Source organism: Peromyscus californicus, unplaced genomic scaffold, assembly GCF_007827085.1.
Source record: "Peromyscus californicus insignis strain IS unplaced genomic scaffold, ASM782708v3 Scaffold_12__1_contigs__length_115047231, whole genome shotgun sequence".
Taxonomy (NCBI): domain Eukaryota; kingdom Metazoa; phylum Chordata; class Mammalia; order Rodentia; family Cricetidae; genus Peromyscus; species Peromyscus californicus.
This window is the reverse complement of record NW_026294413.1, coordinates 66,315,823-66,338,933: the sequence shown is the minus strand read 5'-3', so window position 1 is coordinate 66,338,933 and position 23,111 is coordinate 66,315,823. Positions and strand designations below refer to the sequence as shown.

Genomic DNA, 23,111 nt, shown 5'->3' with positions numbered 1-23,111 from the left:
CCACTTTTTTCTCAAACTGTTACTATGTTTGAGTCCTAAATCTTCTCATCAAGAAAATGCTGTTTAATTTTTTAATTGCTTTGCTGTGCAAAGGTTGTTGTTGAGTAAAAATGCCATTGGTTTACTCTGTAGATCCTGGGAGGTCAGACTTTACTTTCAAATGGATTCTGTCCAGCCAGGTGTGATGGTACATGTGTTTAGTCTCAGCAAAGGCAGGCAGATCCAGGTGAGTTCGAGGCCAGCCTGATCTACAGATCGAGTTCCAGGACAGCCAAGGCTACACAATAAAACCCTGTCTTGAAAAAGCAAAACAAAAGATTCTTTTTCCTGTAGACTCGGCTCTTGGGTGGTGATGAATTAGTCCTGAGGGTCATGTGCTAATGCTAGTTTTATACTCACTCTTTCACTGTGTGTGGTTCCGAAAGAATGTCACTAATTCTTCTCTACTTGTCTTCCCATTGCTTTAGCGCATAAAATCGGGCAGAGACAGCGGCGGAGGCTCTCGCAGCAAACGAGAGGGGAGTTCTGGCAGTGGTGAGTGTCTCCTGTGCTCTAGAACGCTGGCTTCGATGGGTTTCTAGAAACACTGAAGTCATCCAGAAAGGTCCTCTCTATGTTTTATGTTCTTCGTCTGTTGATTTATGTACACAGTGATACCTCCCTTATTCTGACTTGGCAAGTGGTTCTGCTAGGTATGTGAGTGTTTGTAAATGTTACCATATTTTAGTTCTCAAATTGCATGCCTGTTTCTGCCCACTGGTCAGGGAAGAGCATAGATGGGCATATGCTATTGCCCATGAATGAGGTTTGCTGTTAAAATTTCAGAATTCCCATTTAAAGAACTCAGCATGAGTAGTAGTGTGGTCTTGGGGATGCTGACAGCCCAGGTCTTTAGTCTGACCTCGGTGGCAGCACCAGTCTGACAAGGAGATAGGGGTCACCATCTTGATCTTGACAGCGTACTTCTGCTTGTGAGTCAGCCATAAATACTTGACATGCTTTTGAAGTTCTTGACATGTTTTCAATTCCTTCATCTTGGCTCCTTGTGGCATCATTTGTTGATAAAACATTATAGTACATTTTCTATTCTTTTGTCTCAGCTTCTGTCAGGTAGTGGTAGTGACAGTAGAAATGTGGTCATTTTAAAGAAGCTAACTTTTAAAATGCTAAATTAAGATTGAGGTTTGGCTTTTCCTACATTCTTTCATTCCCCACTCAGCACTGTCCTACACACGACCTTGCTCTGGCTAACGAACCAACAGTGTTGCCCTGTAGTGTTCTAATCCAGGAGCACAGCGGTGAGAAGAGGAGGTGAACAGGATGTGGTCCCTGCAGGCGAGGCTCTTGACATCTAGTTAGAAAGACAGGCTTCGGGGCCACTGCCGGGGCTGCTTGGGGAGAGAAGCACATGGGTTTCTGACTTTCCTGTGGATTGAAAACTGCAGCTGAGACAGATTCTACCATGAATCCGGAGCTCTATTTTGCTATGTTTAGGCAGTTGTTGTTATTGGTGGCATGTGTTCTTAGCTAGACCTCTACCTCCTGGCCTGTTTCTCCTTAGGCCACAGGAGCCATGACACAGTTTGAGAAGTACAGAGGAGCAGTGTTGAGCCTAAGTCTCAGGAGTATCAAAGATGTGTGCTGTGTCAAAGCAGTGGTCCTTCCTGTCAGCATCCCACGGGCCTGATGGACACCACTGTCTTCTTATTGTCCCCATCTCCCGGACACCTCCCCACCTCCTACTTCATAGAATCCACTTGACCTTCAGGGAGACTGAACTGAGTCTTGAGTCTGAAAGATCTAGGCCACCACTCCTTCATTAGCTGGAGGCAACTATAAAGTCTATATGCCCCTGTCCAGAAGTTCTGAGCTGAGCAGGTTGTGAACCCAGAAGTTAGTGTGGAGTATTAATCACGTCTCCTGAAAGCTGTGTGTAACACTTCACAGTCAAGCATGGTGTTCTTCATCCAGTGTCACATATGAATAGCCCCTCTAAAGAGAATAAGGCCTCTAACCATGTTTTATATCCAGAAAGTTCACATATGGCCACCTGGAGAGCTGGCCTTCACAGCTTGTGGATTTTTTAACTGGAGGTGAGAGACTGAGGATCTCTATCAAAAGATGGTATTAGCCAAGTATTGGGTGGCAAGTACTATGCACCCATTAAAAGAAATTCCTGAGCCAGGCCAGATGGTGCCCACCTGTGACCTCAGCCCTGGGAAGAGGAGCTGGAGTTCCAGGCCAGTGTGGGCTACAAACCAAGACCCTATCATCCCCGCCTTCCCCCCAACAAAAGAAGCTTAGAAGGTTCCCCAGACGAAACTGATAGTGCTTGATTATAGCATTGGGAAGATCTGTGACCTAGGCTCTTTTAAAATCGAGTATCCCTTTCATAGCTAACCTTTAGGAGAGTAGTCATCGTGCATTAAAATTCTAGGACCAAACTGGGTGAGATGGTTCCCCCTGTAAGCCCCACACCTGGGAGGCTGACACAGGAGGATTGCCACCACACATTTGAAGCTAGCTTGTGCTAAATAGTGGGTTCCAGGTCTGCCCGGGCTACAGAAGGAGACCCTGTCTCAAAAAACTAAACGAAAGAGAGGAAGGAAGGAAGGAAGGAAGGAAGGAAGGAAGGAAGGAAGGAAGGAAGGAAGGAAGGAAGGAAGGAAGGAAGGAAAAGAAAGAAAGAAAGAAAGAAAGAAAGAAAGAAAGAAAGAAAGAAAGAAAGAAAGAAAGAAAGAAAGAAAGAAAGAAAGAAAGAAAGAAAGAAAAAGAAGACATTCTAGTAGCCCTGGGGACAGCACCTCTGAAAACCTTGAGTTTTCAGAATAAAGACTAGCCTGTTCCTAATGCTAACCAGCCTACACTCAGTGTTCAGAGCTGCTTGTTCATTTGGAAGCCTGTGAAATCCCTCTGGAAGCCTGAGCCTCCTGGGTTTCCACTCTGAAAGCCTGCCTTAGAGCCCCCAGGTCTGTGAAGGATGCTGCAGCCAAAGGGAGAGCTGAGAGGTAGTTGGGAAAGTCTACAAGTCTACGGGAAGACTGCCCAGCCCCCAGCAGCTCTTCCAAACTGCCCTGAACTCCTCCTGCACAGCCAGGGCTGAGTGAGAGAAGGCACTCTGTGTGTCAGGGGAGGCTGCCCCAGCCCTGCCTCCCACTGCTCCACTGCCAGTTTTAATCAGGTTTGCTTTTTCCCATCCAGTCCACTTCAGGCCAAAACAAATACTGCTAACACACAAGTGAGCTTTATGCTCACAAAAAGCTGTTCCAAGGAGAAACTTGGCCCTGGTGGCACTTTCCAAGCAGGGCCTCATGTCACTTGGTTTGCTTGGCACCAGTTTAAAGGGCTCCCCAGGACCTTCCCCGGGGGCTGCGGCTTCTCCTAGCACTGGCCTTTTTGTCCCTTCTTTTCTGACACCTCACACACGTCATTCCCGACGTCCTCCCTTCATCCTGCTGTTGGATGTGAGCACCTCTGTCAGCACCCACCCTGCAGTCAGAATAACCAGGCTGTGGCTGCCGCCTTCTGTCTTGACTTGGGAGGTCCTGCCCCTACCCCCGGACAAAAGAGCCCCTTCTCCACACCTCCATGGCGAACCTGGGATTCCTGGCGGTCTTTGCAGCATGGCAGAACTCAGCTTCCATACATCCATGGATCAGATGGGAAAGAAAGGCTTTCAATAGGGATCTGCACAAAGCCTGCCTTAAGCAAGTACAATATGTTAAAAACAAATGCAGGAGCCAGGCCTGGTGCACGCCTTTAGTCCCAGCACTTGGGAGGCAGAGGCAGGCAGGTCTCTGTTAGTTTGAGGCCAGCCTGGGCTACAGAGTGAGTTCTGGGATAGTCAGGGCTGTGTAGTGAGACCCTGTGTCAAAACAAAGCAAACAAAGATGCAGGGCCTCAGCTGGCTTTGAAGTCTTGTCTAGGAGAAGAGTACAAGGAACTTGGATGTGTCAGGGTTACCAGTTGTACAGCGTAGCTGTCTGCAGGGTTCACCTCTGAGAGCTCTGGTTTGTGCTTATGGATCACACTAGATGGTCCCTCCTTCCCCACAGTAGCTGCAGACTCAGAGTCATCGAGAAGGCTTGTCAGACTGCTGAAGCTACTCGCAGGGTTTCACTACCGAGTCTGAGGAGCTCCCGGCCCTGCTGCCCCGCTGTGGCACCCCAGCCCGTGCTGGAAGAACCACGGCTTCACTCTGAGTTAATGCCCAAACTGAGTGTGACACAGTTACAGGAAAGGTCATTCCTGCTGTTACCACAGTCAGTCCCCAGGGCGTGCCAGTGTGCTCATCTGCCTCAGGTCTCACCCTGTCCCTGTCACTACAAGGTGTCACCCTGAGGTGCTCCTTCCCATGGTGTAGGAATTATGTGCACAACCGTGGAGCTGGCCTCCACACTGCCTGGGACACATTTATCCTCCAGTATATACCAATTGCTGTAGGTGTCTCACAAGGAGACACACTTGCTGTGGTGGCCCAGGTTTCCCTTGAAACTCCCAGCCGTACTCCTGCTTCAGCTCCCATGTATGAGGCCACAGGCATGCCCAGAGTTTTCAGAACTTTATTTTTACAGAATTAACTAAAGTTAAGTGAGCTTAAATATTTGTAACTGCTTGAGGTAAAAATGCATTTTAAGCAGAGGTTGGGGGCGAGGTTTAGCATCGATTGGTAGACATGCAAAAACACTACATCAAGAATGTCAGCATCATCAAAATCAGAAGCACATACTCACAGTTTCAGAGTAGTCCCAGCATTCCTGTTCTCACCTGGTGTGCTGGCTCCATTGAAGAGCCAGGGAACCATCTGCACATGTCTGCCTGTCCTTCTCCTGTGTGCCTGTCCTCTAGTCTCAAGGATGCTTCCTGGTAAAGCATTCACTGCCCCACCATGGCTTCGTGGATTCGTCTGAGTGCTTTGTTATTACGGTTTTGTTTTAAATTGCTCTTTTTCATTTGCTCTGTGGAATTTTAGTGGCTTGCTGTGTTTCTCATGTGATTTTGACCATGTTCTGGTTGTGAACTCCTCCAGTGAAAATATATCTGTTTTATGCTCCAACTGATTTTATAATGAAAAGCACTATGGCTCAGTGAACAGAAATTCACTTTTCAGTCAACTTTCTGAAGGACATTTTAGTTTTGTAAAAGTCCAAATTTGATTTGGAGATTATAGTCCCAAAGCAGGCAGTTTTTTGTTGTTTTTGTTTTTGTTTAGAAAACCCCTTTCCATAGTTTTTCTGGGGTTTTGTGGTATTGCAAGCAGAGAGTGAAAAGGCCACACTCCTATGCCTCCAGGAGAGACTCCCAGACTGTGTCCTGGAGTGGAGGTACCATACCTGAGTCACCTGGAGGGAGGGAGTGGCCCACTCTTGTGGAGAAGCAAGCCCTGAAGGCCAGGCTGGGGACTGTCATGTCTGACATGACAATTGCACCTAGAGCAGCCCTTCACTCCAGAGATCAAGGTGATGGTTTTGCTGGACACCCTAGTTTCTGACCACTCTGCAGCACGTATGCCTTCTTAGGGATAAGCATTGGAGGATGGAGGGACATGCCGTGCCAAAACTCCTCAGTGTTAGAATCCAGAACTCTGCACATGTTAGTTCCCACTGTTAAGCTGCTCTGTGGGGTGTTCCATTTGGTTTAGTAATCTGTAAACCAAACCAGACCATGCATGGATAATCTAGGATTACAGACCACATGTCAGTGATATGATTCCATTCTGCCATTGAATTATGAAAGCATCTACACACCTTATATAAATGAATGGGCATCAGACTAAATTATCAGACATAAGGATTTGAAGACCATGATATTTAAATGTTCCAATATATTCTTCTTTGCCTTTTGTAACCACTGAAAATGTGTAACCTTTCCTTAGCTTGCTGTACGTACGAAAAGACTCAGGTCTGTAGTGTGCCAGACCCTGCGCAGGCTAAGGCTAAGCTGGCCATGATGGTCGTGACAGGTAGTACTGTCCTTGTGGTCTAAGTGCCAGTTTACAGTGATCTGAGCAAATATACTTCCTGGGCTGTGAGATTCTGTGTTCATGCCCTTCTCCTAAGATGTTAGTTATGCCTCAGCTCCTTAACAGCTGTGTGGTTTTGTGGCCCACTTCTGGTTTTCAGGAGAACATATGCCTTTCCTCCGGCCCTTAGCTTGTGCTGAGTTTAAGATCACTATGGTTAGTCCCCTGAACTCACTCGGTGTCTATGAACCCCTTTGTCAAATCAAGCTCTTTGTCATAGCTCCCTGTCAGTAACATGAGAGGAGACTAGGACCCCTGCATGGAGCTGCCAAGAGGAAGAAGTGAGTTCACACAGGGAGAGCTTTTAAAATAATGTCTGATGTGGGCATCCCCTGGGTAAAGGCATCCACTGAGTAAGGGCACCCACTGGGTAGTGGGCATCCACTGAGTAAGGGCATCCACTGGGTAGTGGACATCCACTGGGCATGGGCATCCCCTGGGTAGTGGGTATCCCCTGGGCATGGGTATCCCCTGGGTAAGGGCATACCCTGGGTAAGGGCATACCCTGGGTAAGGGCCAGTGGTGCCCAGACCTCACTCAGCAGAACTGGAGATGCTGCTGTCCGCCCTAGTACTGCATCCATATTCTTTTCTGTTGTTTCTTTACTGTGTGTGCTTACGTATGACAGAAGGGCACACCTGTGTTGTAAAATGTGTGTGGCGGCCACAGGACAACTTGGTAGAGTTGGTTCTCTCTTATACTTTCCGTGGATTCTGGAACTCGAACTCGGTCCCTTAACACATTCTCAGAAGCTAACCTTAATCTAGACAGCTTCTCACAGGGGTACCCAGAGACTTGCCTCCCAGGTGTTGAGTTAACAGTTAACTGTCACAGCTGGTAAGGTAACTCAGAGAGTAAAGGCACTTGCCATGAACATCAGGTGACCTGACTTCAATCACCAGGACCCAGGTAAAGGTAGGAGAGAACCGACTCCACAGTTGTCTGTGACCTCCACACACATGCTGTGGTGTGTGTGCCCACATACACAATAGTATTTTTAATTTACAGATATAAATATATACACACACATTTATTTATGTGTATTTCATTTTCATTTTTATTATCACATTTATTTATTTGTGGGTGGCATACATGAATGGACATGCTGTGCTTGTGGAGGTCAGTTCTCACCTTCCACCACATAGGTCCCAGGGATCAAACTCGGGTTGTTAGGCTTAGTGGCAAGCATCCACCTGCTGAGCCATCTTCCCAGCCTCACATGTGAATTTTATGTATATCTATTGTATGCATATGCATACACACAAACTTATTTTGGTTTTTCAAGACAAGGTTTCTCTGTGTAGCCTTGGCTATCTTGGAACTTGGTCTACAGACCAGGCTGGCCTCAAACTCACAGAGATCCCTCTGCCTCTGTCTCCCAAATGCTAGGATTAAAGGCATATGCCACCACTGCCCAGCAACACACAAACTTATTTTATCTGTTATTCCCTTGTTTTCCTTCTGATCTTCCTCGCTTCATTTTTCTTTCTGTTTTGAAATAGGTCTTCTTGAGCCAGGTGTGGTGGTGCACGCCTTTAGTCCCAGTACTCAGGAGGCAGAGGCAGGGGGATTCAAGGCCATCCTAGTCTACAGAGCAAGTTCCAGGACTACACAGAGAAACGCTGTCTCAAGAAAGAGACAGAGACAGAGACAGAAAGGAAGAAAGGAGGGAGGGAGGGAGGAAGGAAGGGAGGGAGAAGAGAAAGAAAAGACCTTGCTATGTAATCCAAGCTGTCCTTCAGTGTTCAGTCCTCCTGCCTCAGCCTCCCAAGTGCTGGGGTTTCTGGTGTGTCCCACCATGCCCCAGTGCACCTCTCTACCAACAAATAAGTCATATCCAGTTCCTAACATAGTAGGTACTCAGTAAATGCCACTGTCTTTCTGCCTTTCCCTCCCGATTCACTTTACATGTCAGCTATTTAAGCATTTAAAATTCAAAATATGATTTAAAAATATATTAAATCCCCAGGCAGTGGTGTCACATGCCTTTAATCCCAGCACTTGGGAGGAGAGGCAGGCGGATCTCTGTGAGTTCGAAGCCAGCCTGGTCTACAAAGTGAGTTCCAGGACAGGCTCCAAAGCTACACAGAGAAACCCTGTCTCGAAAACAAACAAACAAAAAGACAAAATATTAAATCAGTGTTTCTTTGCTTGTGTCTTTATTGAATCCCTGCATAGGCTCCCTCTCCTCTCATGAGGAATCAAGTGACTATGGCTGGCAGGGTCAGCTTCTCCAAAGTCTCCCTGTGTCAGCTGATTGTGTACAGTGTGTTTAGATCACAGCGGAGAGATGGTGGGAACCATAGCTAGACAGCTATGTAAAGATGTGTAAAGATGAGTGTCCGTTTTTCTCAGCATTTCTAGATACCAATAGTTCCTCACACTGTGAGACTGTGTCTTCTCAGTTACTTTTATATCAGTATCATCTTGGGGGGTGGAAGAAAGACCAAAAATAACTTTTAAAATGCTTAATGAATTAGGAAACCAGAGTTATAGCTCACAAAGGCAAATCCTTGAATAACACATTTGGAAGGATCATAGCCACTGTGCTGATGACATATTCTGATAAATGGTGGGCTTTTTTGTTATTTTGAAAAGCTTTGTTTTAGGAGGTACTTTCTTTCAAAATCAGGAAGCTGATAGGTGACATTTGAAGGGTTTCTTAGCTTCAGAGAAAGGAAGGTTGAAGAATTACTGGGTATGGATGGATCGGTTGGTCCTTGATAACTGAAGGGCCAGTAGAGCCCTGGAGAGAGCAGTTTCAGGCAGTGACAACGCCTAGTGATCCAAGGAGTCAGTGGGTTGCAGGGAGAGAAGAAACACTGTCCTCATGTGCATGGGAGTGACACATGCAGCCTCACTGGACACGGAGGACAGGCCAGCTAACTCAGAAAATCAGCACTGTCTTAAAAAGGGCATCCAGCTGCAGTGAGATGGGCAGGGGTTTGGTTTCCTTGGCTTTGTTTCTGCTGAGTGGGTTTATTTTTGTTTGCTTTCTTGAGACAATGTCTCCCTGTGTACCATGCCCTGCCTATCATAGAACTTGCTATGTGGCCCAAATTTGGTCTAAACTTCCAGCAATCCTCCAGCCTCTGCCTCACCAGCACTGGGGTTGTAGGTCTATGACACTGTGCCCATCAAGACGTGAAGTCTTTATGAACTGAAGACCTGCTGTCTAAAGTGTTCCACCCTGCTGGGGATGGTTGGGAATGTTCACCAAGACCTTAAAAGGCCTGTGCCCCTCAGGGCTGGAGAAGTGGCTCAGTAAAGAGCACTGGCTGCTCTTGCAGAGGACCCGGGTTCAATTCCCAGCACTTTCGTGGCAGCTCACAACCATTTATAACTCCAGTTCCAAGGGATCCAGTGCTCTCTTCTGGTCTCTCTGTAGGTACCAGGCATACAGGTGGTGCATAGATATACGTGCAGGCAAAACATCCATATGCATAAAATAATAAATCAAATGTCCATGTCCTTAATGGAACTTATTTTTAAAAGATAATCAGGGCCAGGCAGTGGTGGTGTATGCCTTTAATCCTAGCACTTGAGAGGCAGAGGCAGGTGGATCTCCGTGAGATCAAGGACAGCCTGGTCTGCAAAGTGAGTTCCAGGGCAGCCAGAGAGAGCTGTTACACAGAGAAACCCTGTATGGGGGGGCGGGGGAGAATTGTGATTTCCACCCCTTTCCACCAATCTGTCTTCAAGTCAATAACAAATGGTTTCTTTTTCCTGTTTTTTTTATCTTTCTCACCACCATGGGCAAAATACTGCCACTATAAAAATAGAAGTAGAATTCCTATTCAACTAAATTTGGGGGTCTTATTTCTTAAAAGATAATCAGGGCTGGAGAGATAATAGCTCAGTCTGTAAAGTACCTACCATGCAAGCACAAGAGGTCTCAGATCTGATCCCCAGAACCCACATAAAGAGCTGTGTGTAGTGGCACCTGCTTGTGATCTCAGTACTGGGGAGGTGGAGACAGAAGGCTCCCTCCCTGAAGCTGTGCCAGTGGGCTAGCCTGTGCTAATCAGTGACTACCAGGCCAGTAAGAGATTGTTTCTTAAAAAAAAAAAAAAAACAAGGTCCAAGGCACATGATAAAGAATGACATCTGAGGTCATCCTCTGGCCTCCGTGCAAATGTGCACATGTCCCCACGCATATCTACACGCACATGCGTGCACACAAAGCACACACACAAAGACAGAGACCCAGATGCAGACAGAGTTACACACACACACACACACACACACACACACACACACACACACACACACACATTTATCACATTATTTGTGGTAGAAAACACTAAGGATAAATGAAGTGTGAACTAGATATAGCCCCAAATATAATTCTTCTCTGCTTTGGCCTGTGACAGTTCCTGCAGGCCCCTGCTACCTACCCTGGACAGAATCTGCTAGCAGGCTTCCTAGCTCTATTTAAGAGAGAGGATTTTGCCTTTCGGAGCCCTAAGACTTGGATGCCTTAATATCACAATTTCCAGGGGTGCAGCCAGAGTACAGTATTAATGTTCACTAGAAAGTGCCCAGAAATCAATAAAATGAGAAAAATGCAAGGAATGTTATTGGTTGTTTAAAGTGTTTTATGGATGTGATTTCATGGAAATATTTAAGATAAAAGCCACCTTCAGGCTATCAGGTGCCCAGTGAAAGTGCTGTATCCTTTCCTCTTGATGAAAGTGCATCAGAGTCGTTAATACTCACAAAATTCCAAACCATCACTGGTACTGAAGAAGGATGTCCAGGAGTTGTTCTTGTTTTCATTACTCATATAAAGGTAATATGTACTCAGTTTGGGCAAATCATTGCATTTGAATCTGATTTTAAAACCGCAACCTTGTCGGGAAACATACGCCTTTAACCCCAGCATTTAGGAGGCAGAGGCAGGAAGATCTCTATGAGTTCAAGTCCAGCCTGGTGTACAGAGTGGGTTCCAGGACAGCCAGGGTGACACAGAGAAACCCTATCTCAAAAGCAACAGCAAAACAACCTTTATCTTATTCTAACCATTTAGAAAATTAACAAAAATGAATCACATACATTGCATGTTCTCTTTACCAATTTTTTTTTCCTGCTTTGAGTTTATCAACCACTATAAATAATTTTCATTCTGTGTTGTCAGTGGGCAGGGACTGGGCCAGGTGTTCTAGGTTCTTGGCCTCTTACTTAAGAATGAAATTAAAGCCCGTGTAGATTGCAGAATAGCAAGGAACCTTATCAAAGCCAAGAACTAGAACTGGAGATGAACACTGTCCAGACTAAGAACAGGCCACCCAACTGAGGGTACTCAGGGCTGGCTCCAATGATTGCTTTGGGGCTTCCTTTTCCAGAGTTTAACTGTAGAGGGAGTTTGGTTCGTATGGGTGCAATTTAGGTGGTTCTCTCTTCTGCCTGGAAGGTGTGGATTTACATCAGCCCTTGCTCACTGTGCATGTCCCTTCCCACAATGCATCTGATTTTAATCATAGGTATGCCCAAATTACGTATGCCCAAATTATACACAGGCATAAGATGGAAGTAGAGAATTTTCTTTAAAAGTTCACTTTGAGGACACAGTTTGCCTACTTGCACATGTCCCCAAAACCAGTCTAGGGCGGATTGGCCCATTGCCTGTAGTTCCCAGATGGTACTCTAGGATATGTTCACTTGAAACCAAGGAGTATCAAAGGGCTGCTCAGGAGAGTAATTTATTATTCTTGTTTAGCGTGAGTCTATATACAGCTCTGTGAAGGTTAGGGTCCTAGGTTGCTAACAGGTTGCTAGGTACATTGTTCAGAGATGGTTATATGCACAGCCCAAGCTATTCTCTATGATTGCCTGCCTTATTAGGAAGCATACTCTTTCTAAATAAGCAAAGACTGACTTGTTGGGAATTGAATTCATTTTTTATTTGAAGAAAACATGTGGTGGAAGTCTATATAGTTAGGCCTCTTAACCTTACTTGGTTTAGTGAGTAGACCTTATATTGAAAAGATCACTTTGTCATGGGTACTAGAGAGATTCCTCAGGAGTTAAAAACACTTGTTCTTGCAGAGGATCCAGGTTCAATTCCCAGCTCCCACATGGTGGTTCACAACCATCTGTAACTCCGGTTTCAGGAGATCAGATGCCTTCTACTGACCTTCACTGTTGCTAGAGTTTTCCTGGTCCTGCCTGGCCCACAGTCAGGACAAATCTCTCTTACCCGATTTGTATGGCCATGGCAGGCTTCTTGCTCTCTGTTCTTATATCTTAAATTAACCCATTTCTATAAATCTGTACCTTACCACGTGGCTCGTGGCTTACATCCTGTTCCTCATTGGGGCGCTAGCAGCGTCTCCTCACTCAGCCTTCTTTCACCCAGCCTTCTCCTCTCTGCTTGTCCTGCCTACACTATCCCTCCTGCCTGGCTACTGGCCAATCAGCATTTTATTTATCAATCAATCATAGCAACATATATTCACAGCATACAGGACATCCCACAGCACTTCACAGACATCAGGCATTCATGAAGTGCACATACATACACACAGGCAAAACACTCATGTGCCTAATATTAAATAATCTAAGAAATGGTTTTAAGGATCACCTTGTCACGGGGAAAAAAGAGTGCATATGTAAAAACAATAACATTAAAATGTTACAATTGGTCACCAGGACAGGATGGAGTCCGTACCAAGAACTGCTGTGAGCTTCTGTGAGCATTCCCAAGACAGTAGCCTTGCCCGTAAGGGCCAGGAAGCCAGTGCTGTTCCAGAGTTGGAGCTGGGTTGAGTTCGGAGAAAGAGTGTGCATGTTTAGTTTGTCCATATGTTCAGCTCCTGTCACTGAGACAGCCACATTTTGCAGCATGTTTAGTTTGTCCAAATGCTCAGCTACTGTTACCGAGACAGCCACGTTTTGTAGAGTCCAGCAGACTATTGAGCTGGAACTGCAGAAGCTGGGGATGTGCATATAAAGAAGGTCCACGTGCCATGCTGTACCCTTCTCTCAGCCAGACAGCTATTACTATATGCTGCATGAATCCGGGGGTGGCATGCAGGAAGCCTGGATTTCGGAGTTACTCTCATGGGTACACTATGAAAGAAACATAGATGGACGCACTAACATTAACTCTCAGGTCACAGTTGCATGTCACACAGTAATCATGTCTACATGTATGTATATGTAGGTTACAGGATGACCACAAAAGAGTTAAGGAGGTTACAACAGAGTTCAGAGAGGCTTTCCTAGAGACAGAGGCAGAAGGCTGTAGAGATGCAAAGAGTCTGTGGGGAGAGGCAGGGTAGATAAAGAACCCTGTTGGAGAAGCTTCCCGAAACTCTTCCTCTGCAGAAACAAAACGCAAGTTTAGGTCAACTGCAAAAGTGGACACGCAGGACCGTGGAGGCCATGGAAGCAAGGTGCAGGACTGACGGGGTGAACAATGGGACAGATGTCAGAGGTTCTCTGCCTGTTGGTCCCATGCACAAGCCAGGTAGTCAGACGACAGGTTGGTGGAGGATCTGGTGTTAGGGGTAAGGTGAGAGTGTTGCATCTATCTTCCGTCCAGAGGTTCTGCCTCTCCAGCCATGGCCACAGAAAGGAAGGGCTGCTTCCTGAACTTATAATTTCCCTCAGAAATACTAGTTACTGGTTTTTGATATAGTGAAATGAGTATATAATTGCAAGTGATTTAATTTTATTATTTGTGTGCATGCATGTATGTACACCTCTGTGTGTACACATATGCAGAGACCAGAGCTCCAGTTTAGGCATTGTCTTCAGAAGCTATCCATCTTGGTTTTTGAGACATGATCTTTCATCGGCCTGGAGTCTGCCAACTAGGCGAGGCTGGCTGCCCTTGAGCCCCAGAGATCCTTCTGCCCCTGCCTCCCCACTGCTGGGATCACAGGCCTGGGCCTACTAACTATTGGCTTTTCTTTTCTTTTCTTTCTTTTTTCTTCATTTTTTTTTTTAATTTTAGAGACAGGGTCTCTCTGTATAGCCCTGGCTGTCCTAGAACTCACTCTGTAGACCAGGCTGGCCTCAAACTCAGAGATCCGCCTGCCTCTGTCTCCCCACTGCTGAGACTAAAGACATGTGAGACCACACCATGGCTTTTTAAATGTGGATTCTAGGGAATGGAGTCAGCACTCATGACTACATGGCAAGCACTTTTGTTGTGTTTTAAAAACGGCAGGAAGGAGTCACACCGTACAACAGGCCCACGTTCGAGGTTTATTGAGGGAGTGGAGAGGAGGGGGCAGAGACCAGTCCCTGGGGATGAGAGTGAAGAGAAGAGAAAGAGACAGAGCCAGGCAGGGTCCGCCTTTTATAAGGGAACAGATGCACACAGGGGCTGCTCTTGGTGGCTGCAGCTGAGGGTGTATCCTGTCAGGACCCTAAGGGCAGGCCAGAACAGATGCCTGAATGCCAACAACTTTACCAACTGAGCCGCCATCTCCTCCGCTTTCATTATTTAAGCACAAAAGCCACCCAGACTTATTCATGCTTAGTAATCTATTTGCACCCCATGGTATTCATAGCATACCCTCTGACTGTAGAATGAGCCAAGCATGGTGATCTGCCCTAGCCCAAGCTACTCAGGAGGCTGAAGCAGGGGGTTAATTTGACCCCACAGAAGTGTGAGACCAGCCGGGCGGTGGTGGCGCACGCCTTTAATCCCAGCACTCAGGAGGCAGAGGCAGGCGGATCTCTGAATTCGAGGCCAGCCTGATCTACAGAGTGAGATCCAGGACAGGCTCCAAAACTACACAGAGAAACCCTGTTTCGAGAAACCAAAAAAAAAAAAAAAGAAGAAGAAGTGTGAGACTACTCCAAGCAATACAGTGAGACTTATGTCATTTTTCCTTTTTGTTATTTATTTATTTATTTGAGACAGTGTCTCACTGTGTAACTCATGGACCTCACGCAGATCAACCTGCCTCTGACTATGGAGTGCTGGCAGTGACGTTTATTTATTTATGTGTTTGTTTGTTTGAGACAGTGTCTCACTGGGTAACTCTGTCTAGCCTGGACCTCACGCAGATCTACCTGCCTTTGCCTGTGGAGTGCTGGCAGTGACGGGGGCACCACCACACCAGCCACATTTTCAAATGGACAAATTAAGTTTATCAAAGGATGTCAAGGGTTTGATTGCTTGGTTAGTAATTTTTTGTTTTTGAGACAAGGTTTCATGTGTCCAAGCTGACCTTGAACTCATTATGTAGCTGAGTATGATCTTCAACTCCTAGCTGGAACTTTAGGCATGTACCACTACACCCAGCTGAGGTTTCATTTCCTTCAAGGTTTCTTTTCTTCACAGGATTTGAATCTTCTATGATTAGGAATTACCTTTGATCCCAATACTCTCTCCCAGAGGCAGGAAGACCTCTGTGAGTTCAAGGACAGCCTTGATGAAAAATGAGTTTAGGCCAGTCAGGGTCATGCTATGAGTCCCTGTCTCAAAACAAAAACAAAACAAAACTGCCTAGAGCAAGGCGAATATGTTGGAGCGCACGCCTTTAATCCCAGCACTCGAGGCAGAGGCAGGCGATCCGAGTTTGAAGCCAGCCTGGTCTATAGAGCATTCCAGGGCTACACAGAGAAATTCTGTCTTGGGGGAAAAGGAAGAAAGAAAGGAAGGAAGGAAGGAAGGAAGGAAGGAAGGAAGGAAGGAAGGAAGGAAGGAAGGAAGGAAGGAAGGAAAAGAAAGGAAGAAAGGAAGAAAGGAAGAAAGAAAGAAAGAAAGAAAGAAAGAAAAAGAAAGAAAGAAAGAAAGAAAGAGAGAGAGAGAGAGAAGAAAGAAAGAAAGAAAGAAAGAAAGAAAGAAAGAAAGAAAGAAAGAAAGAAAGAAAGAAAGAAAGAAAGAAAGAAAGAAAGAAAGAAAGAAAGAAAAGAAAGAAAGAAGAAAGAAAGGAGGGAGGAAGGGAAGGGGGGGTAAAAAGAAAAAAATACAGATATTTCCTCCCACTGTTAGTATTAAGACTCTCGGAAAATCTGCCCACAGCCCGCAGACAGTGTTTCTCTGTGTAGCTCTGTGTATCACTCTATAGACCAGGCCGGCCTCAAATTTAGAGATCTGCCTGTCTCTGCCTCTGGAGTCCTGGGATTAAAGGTATGCACCACCACTGCCTGATGTCTCTGAAAATCTTGACTGACATAGTGTTTTCACCAAATAGGTGCTGTCTTTTGGCAGCCACAATTCTTTATAAGTTTTGCCTGGTGGTGAGCTAAAATCTTTCTCACTACCCAGAGGAAATCACCCCTCTTCAGATGTTTGAAGACTGTGCTTGTATGGCACAGGTCTTCTTGCCCACCCTGGCTTCAGATGGCAGCCTGCAGTAGTTTCCAGATGCTAACAAGCCAGTGTGGTGGCATGCACACACAGTCCCAGCACCTGGGAGGTGAGGACAGGAAGATAAGAAACTGAAGGTAAACCTCTCAGCTACTGAGTGAGTTCAAGGGCAGCCTGAGCCCAGGATACATGAGATCCTGTCTCAGAAACAAAGTGAACAACAGCCTAGTGCTGCCCTTCAAGGCACCTCGCCAGCCTGGAGATGAGGCTGCTTTGCACCGTCTGTTTGTCCTTCCTTCAGATACTTTCTTCCCAGGAGTAATCTTCAGGGCAACCAGTCAGCTTCTTATGGCTTCTCTAAAACTGAAACCTAGGGGCAGCAAGGTGGCGCAGGGAGGGAAAGGGAATGCAATTAAATCACTATCAGTCCACGAATCAGCTTAGTGAGCAAAGGGATTCACTTGGGGGTTAACTCACAAGACAGAAATAAGGGACTGTAGCAGGATCCTGGAAGGGTGAGGCAAGGGCCAAGCTGTTCTCTAGTGAGTTCTGCCCTGGTCCGTCTCAGCATCCAAACTCCATGAGGTGGAGAGAACACCTAAGTGCATCCCAGGTCTTAAGGGTTCCTGGCGGCCACACCCAAGGGGCAGGTACCTAGCAGCTACCTGCTGCTTCACTGGGGCCGGGCCTCAGGGAAGGGTATAAACAACCACCCACTACAGAAAAGCACTTGTCACCAAGCCTGATGACCTGAGTTCAACAATCCCCAAAGTCCAGTAGGAGAGAACCTGCTCCCACAAGTTGTCTTCTGACCTCCACATGTCTGCCTGGCAAGTGCACACAGACACATACACAATAAATACATGTAAAAATAAAACGGAAACCTGTAAGTAAGCACACATTTGCAGGTCGCAGATGCTCAAGTAGTATTTTATGTGTTCGGATTTCCAACAAGAGGTTTCTTTCAAACATGAATTCCATTCCCCAGAAGTCGGCTTCTGATGAAACAGACTACGTATTTCTTGGCAAACACATATGATTTGAGATGTGCAATGTGATGTCATGATTCCTCAGCTTATTAAACAAATGCATTTTTATTTTTGTTTTCAGACAGTGGCCAGAACAATAGTGCCAGTAGTAAAAGTGAACGACTGAGTGCCAAGCTCAGAGCTTTGCCTGGGACAGATGAACCTTATGAAAGTAGCGGTAACAAAGAAATAGGCAAGTGCTGGTCCCCGCCCAGCTCCTCCAGCACAGCTGGGCTACAGAAGAGCCCGAGGTGGCGAGTGTGTCCTGGGGAACTGCTGAGAATTTGGCATGTGCAGACTGGTCACAGACTTGGAAGAGCCTTTCTGTTCACTCAGAGTCATTGGGTTTGGACTGAGTCTAGATTGTTTTCATGTTTCTTATTTTTTCTATTGTTTTAATGGCACAATCTCTTTTGAAACCTAGATGCCTCCTATGTGGATCCACTGGGCCCTCAAATAGAAAGACCAAAAACTGCAGCCAAAAAGAGAATCGACGAGGATGATTTTGCTGATGAAGAGTTAGGAGATGACTTGCTTCCAGAATAATACAAACTTTAATACTGTGTGTGTGTGTGTGTGTGTGTGTGTGTGTGTGTGTGTGTGTGTGTGTGTGTGTACATGTGTGTAAGACAGAAGACAGCCTTGGATGCTGTTCCCCAGGCACCATCCGTCCATCCACCATTTTTGTGACAGGGTCCCTATCTGGCCTGAACATGCCGTGTGGGCAGTGGCCAGCAACCTCCAGGGATCCTGCCTGTCTCCACTCCCTCTTCCCTGGTGCTGCGGTTATAAGCACTTGCCACCACACCCAGCTTTCTGTAAAGGGGCTCTGGGGTCTGAACTCAGGTCCTCGGGCTTGTGTGGCAAGCACTTTCCCACTGTGCTCTCCCTGTCCCCGTAAGTCATTGACTGAAGGGAAGAAATTGCCTTATAAGATAATACTCTTGTTAACCCTGAGATCAGACATCCAAACTTTAACTTTGTACACTGTTGAAACTTTAAAGAGTGTATTCTGGCCGGGCGGTGGTGGCGCACGCCTTTAATCCCAGCACTCGGGAGGCAGAGCCAGGCGGATCTCTGTGAGTTCGAGGCCAGCCTGGTCTCCAAAGCGAGTTCCAGGAAAGGCGCAAAGCTACACAGAGAAACCCTGTCTCGAAAAAACCAAAAAAAAAAAAAAAAAAGAGTGTATTCTGTTCTCTGAAGATGGATCTGTGCTGTCATTTTTATGGAATAAAACCCATGAAGCTACTCTACTACCTTAGGCCAATGACTTCCTTGCCTTTCTAGTAACACCAACCCACAGTGAGAAGTCGGTGTTTTAGAACAACACAGTATCTGCCCACTCACAAGAAAGCTTGTGTATATAGTGACAAAATTTACCTTTATTACTATATATAAAGTTCCAGTAGAGAGCTTTAAAATTACTAAGATACATGTGTGATCTTTATTCAAGCTGCTTGACTGGAGTCTTTGGAAAGCTTGTCTCGCTATTAGGACAGTTCTCTTTTGAAGGCAGCATAACAACAGAAATAGAGAAAACAACAAACTGTAACCTTGCTCTTTTTAATGGTTCCCACTGCCGTGTGCACAGTGAAGCAATGTCTCAAGACTGGTTGGCCCACTCCTTGCTTAGAGCACGCGTCTGGGGCAGGATGGCTTGTGTGTTCCTTTAGACATGTCTATGAGGGGCTAGACTGTCTGAAGAACTGGCTGCTCCACCTTACTTGTCCAGAGTGGTTGGTACTGAACTTGTGGGCTCAAATGATCCTGCCTCAGGCTCTTGAGTAGCTAAGACTGTAAGCAAATGTCACCCAGAAACATTTTAAAATATGAAGATATTGTGGGGTGCCCAACACTGACTAATATATTCCCAATGCAATCCCTGCACCCAAGGTTCAGGGAAAATCATGGAGGGGGGGATGAGTGTAAGAGCCAGAAGACTAGAACATCTGCTGTGAGGGAGGATCTCCTATACAAGATGGAGAAAGATCACATGTGAGTTCTCAACAATCTCAAAAACATAGCCACCTGAACAAGAGTAGCACAAGGACATCACTGGCTGACATGCCATTGTGAACAGGGTCGATTCCACAGGGTCCCACCTCTAGATGAGAAGCTACAATGGCCTCTGAGAGGGAGAATCAGTCTCCTCCAGGGATAAACTCTTCCTGCATAGGTTATCCAGTCCCACAAGTGAGCCCTGGCTGGACATGTACATATAAACAAAATTAAATGGACTCAGTAGGTTATGTATACATGTGTGTATTTACATGCTTAATATATTAAGTATATACATACAGCAATAATAAAGAGATCATGAATTTGAGAGGGGGACATGGGATGAGGGAGGGGAAGAAGGAAGGTGATATAGATGTATGAAGTTCTCAAAAAATTAAAAAAAAAATATATATATATATATGAGTGTATAGATATGTTGAAACAGAAAGGTAGGAAAAGCTCAATCCAACCAAAGGAATAAAGGAGAAGTCAACCTTTTACACAGAAAACCTCATAACAATATTTGACTTTGGCAATAATTATATATTATGCATTATTATTATATCATCTTCTGACCTTGTCAAAGTCATTGCAATGAACTAGTGGGAAGAGTTCTCAGCTGGAGTACATTGAGCAAACAGGAAGTGAGACTTTTAGAACCAGAGAACAAAGACAAGCCCGAGCACTTTGCTGCTGTCAAAGCAGAGAAGAGATGGTGGCTAGTTAATGTCTGGGGTCAAGAAGGCTCATAGCATGCATCACGGAAGATCCAGCGTGTATAAGCTTGAATGCAAGCGAGTCAGTGTTGGTCTGGCGGTGGCAGCTGCTCTCATACGTGTCTATGGAAGAAAATGAGAGATCTGGTGAGAACAGATCTACATCAGTGACCTTGGAAAAGGGAATGGAGGCAGAAAACTTAATAGGATATTTGTATTGACTGCTGTGTTAGTCAGTGTTATTGTCAATGTGTTTGGCACTGGCTCATGTGTCTGAACATCCGGTCCCCAGCTGGTGATGTTTAGGGAGGTGTCACCTTGTGGGAGGAAGTGAGTCACTGATGATTACGCTGCTTTATCTCCTGGTCCACTGAGCTCTGAGCAAGCAGCTGCCTGCCACACGCCTGCCATCACAGAACCTCCCGCCACCATGCCTTTCCTGTCATGGATTGTACTCTCTCAAACTGAGCCAAAACTCCCCTAAAGTTGCTTTGGCTATCCTGGAACTCGCTCTGTAGACCAGGCTGACCTCAAACACATAGAGATTTGCCTGCCTCTGCCTTCCCAGTGCTAGGATTAAAGGCATGTGCCACCACCCGGCAATTTTAAGAGTTGGATTAGTGCAGACAAGTACTGCAGAAGAAAAGCACACCAAGGGATTGTAAGAATGTGATGATAAAGATGAGCTAGGAAGCTGGGCTAGACAAGAGAAATAGGGATTAAAGAGTGAACTGTCATTGAATACCATGATCTGAAGACAGATAAGTCTGAGAAGTGCAGAACAGAACATACATGGGTGCTGGAATCAGACATTGGGATGTGGTCAGCCATTCCTGAGGAGGAGACCTTGGATACGGCCACACAATTTGATAGCCTGAGATCAGACAAAGCCGGGGTGGGGGTGGAGGGTGAAGGAGACAAAAATTGAAATGGGCACTCAGGACCAGGTCTTATTGTGCAGGCTGATGGTGCAGGATTGAGCAGCAAAAACAATGCAAGATCCAGGTGCTTGATTCACCCGTGAATAAAAGGAGGAGCTCCCTGAGGCAGCATCTGAGAAGAGAATACTTTTGTATATGCACCTTACTCAGAATCCAAGGTCAGCATGGAAGTAGCCAATCACACATTGACTTTGGAAGTTACAGTGCCAAATAATAACTCTCTCCCAGCACTTAACAGTGTCCACCATTCTTGCTGAGGATCAAGGTTCAGTTCCCAGCACCCATATTAGGCCACTACAACCCACCTGTGACACCAGTTCCAGGAGACATGATGCTCTCTCTTCTAGCCTCTGTGGGTACCTCAAGGTTGGTCCTTGCTGTCTTGGTGCTTTGCTGGACTTGGGACAGCTGAGTGAAGCAAGGGATGAAAGGGAAAATATCAGACTAAGTCCACACAACTACACTAGTAGAGACATAGTCAGTACAGCATGCCAAACATGCAACATTACCTGAGGGTAAAGTGAGATTAACTATAGTTTGCACCCCGGCCGGGCGGTGGTGACGCACGCCTTTAATCCCAGCACTCGGGAGGCAGAGGTGTTGCTAGAGTTTTTCTGCCTGGCCCACAGTCAGGGCAAATCTCTCTCACCCGCCAGTCCCAAGCCGCTCAAACCCGATCAAGTAAACACAGAGACTTATATTGGTTACAAACTGTATGGCCGTGGCAGGCTTCTTGCTAACTGTTCTTACAGCTTAAATTAATCCATTTCTATTAATCTATACCTTGCCACGTGGCTTGTGGCTTACCGGTACTTTACATCTTCCTTGTCCTGATGGCGGCTGGCAGTGTCTCCCTCACCCAGCTTCCTGTTCTCTCAATTTTCCTCTCTGTTAGTCCCGCCTATACTTCCTGCCTGGCCACTGCCAATCAATGATTTATTCATTGACCAATCAGCAACACATTTGACATACAGACCATCCCACAGCACCTCCCCTTTTCTTTTCTTAAAAAGGAAGGTTTTAACCTTTACACATCTCCAAAGTCAGCTTGGTATATTTGGGAATTTGGGCGTAGCTTCTCTTACTACTTCCTGCTGGAGGGGGGCGCTGTATCTTCTGGGGAAACAAAGAAAATTTTAGGATCATGGAGTAGTCCGTGAGGCTGTATCATCTGAGCCAGTTGCCTTGAAACGGTTCTGGATGTTGGATCATCTGGGCCATGGTGTCATCGGAGACCTTTCAGGTGGTCTTGGCTGGTCAAACCTGATGTATCTTAATCTGGAACAAATCCATAGCCTCTGGCTTTCTGTGGAAACAAAAGCAGAGTCTCCTTTCCAAAGTAACATATCCTTATATCTAAATTTTGAAGTCAAGGTACCTTTAAAATATACATTTTGGCATAACTCAACAGCTTTTGTAATCAAAAGTTTTTCTTCAGTTACGAATATCAAAGAGAACATAATCCAGATTCTCTGTGTGGTAGCCATCTTTACGTGGCTTATTTTTTTATATTAGCTTGAGCCTATTGCTTTGAACTGCAGCCTTGAATGCATGGGACAGAGTTGAGGAACCAGGAAAAAAAACTGAGTCATTTACAAAGGTTGTACTAGGCCCAAAAGAATCTTTCACAGATTTTTTACAAAGACTGGCTTCAGCAGTAAAGAGAATGGTCCCGGATTCAGAAGCTAGTAAGATAATAATTGAGTCTTTGGCCTTTGAGAATGCGAATGCAGCATGCAAAACAATAATCAGGCCGTTAAAGGCAAGATCTGCACCTTTGGAAGATTGGATTAGAGACACGGTTAGTGTTGAAGCTCATGAGCATGATGATACGTGGGTAGGAGAAGCAATTTCAAGAGGTTTGAGCGGCTTGGGACTGGCGGGTGAGAGAGATTTGCCCTGACTGTGGGCCAGGCAGAAAAACTCTAGCAACAAATGGCGTCCAACGTGGGGCAAGAGTTTCCACCTAAAACCTAAAAAAAAAAAAAAAGATTCTAAAACGGAGCTAAAAACAGCTTCCTAATTGTCTCTCTCACAGAGGCAGGTGGATCTCTGTGAGTTCGAGGCCAGCCTGGTCTACAGAGCGAGATCCAGGAAAGGTGCAAAAGTACACAGAGAAACCCTGTCTCGGAA

At 45.9% G+C, this 23,111-nt stretch overlaps 1 protein-coding gene across 2 annotated transcripts in view; it reads left to right on the top strand.

The window, feature by feature from the left end:
* Window positions 1–20,951, top strand: part of Ift88 (intraflagellar transport 88) — a 109,932-nt gene extending 88,981 nt beyond the window's left edge. Inside the window, exons 24-26 of one of the 2 annotated variants that reach the window (XM_052733105.1) lie at window positions 468–534; window positions 17,406–17,516; window positions 17,748–20,951. In XM_052733105.1, coding sequence (XP_052589065.1) covers window positions 468–534; window positions 17,406–17,516; window positions 17,748–17,869 — 300 coding nt within the window. In that variant the 3' untranslated portion in view covers window positions 17,870–20,951. The remainder of the gene's footprint in view (window positions 1–467; window positions 535–17,405; window positions 17,517–17,747) is intronic. The other variant, XM_052733104.1, reaches the window with a different exon arrangement.
* Window positions 20,952–23,111: the final 2,160 nt, after the last annotated feature.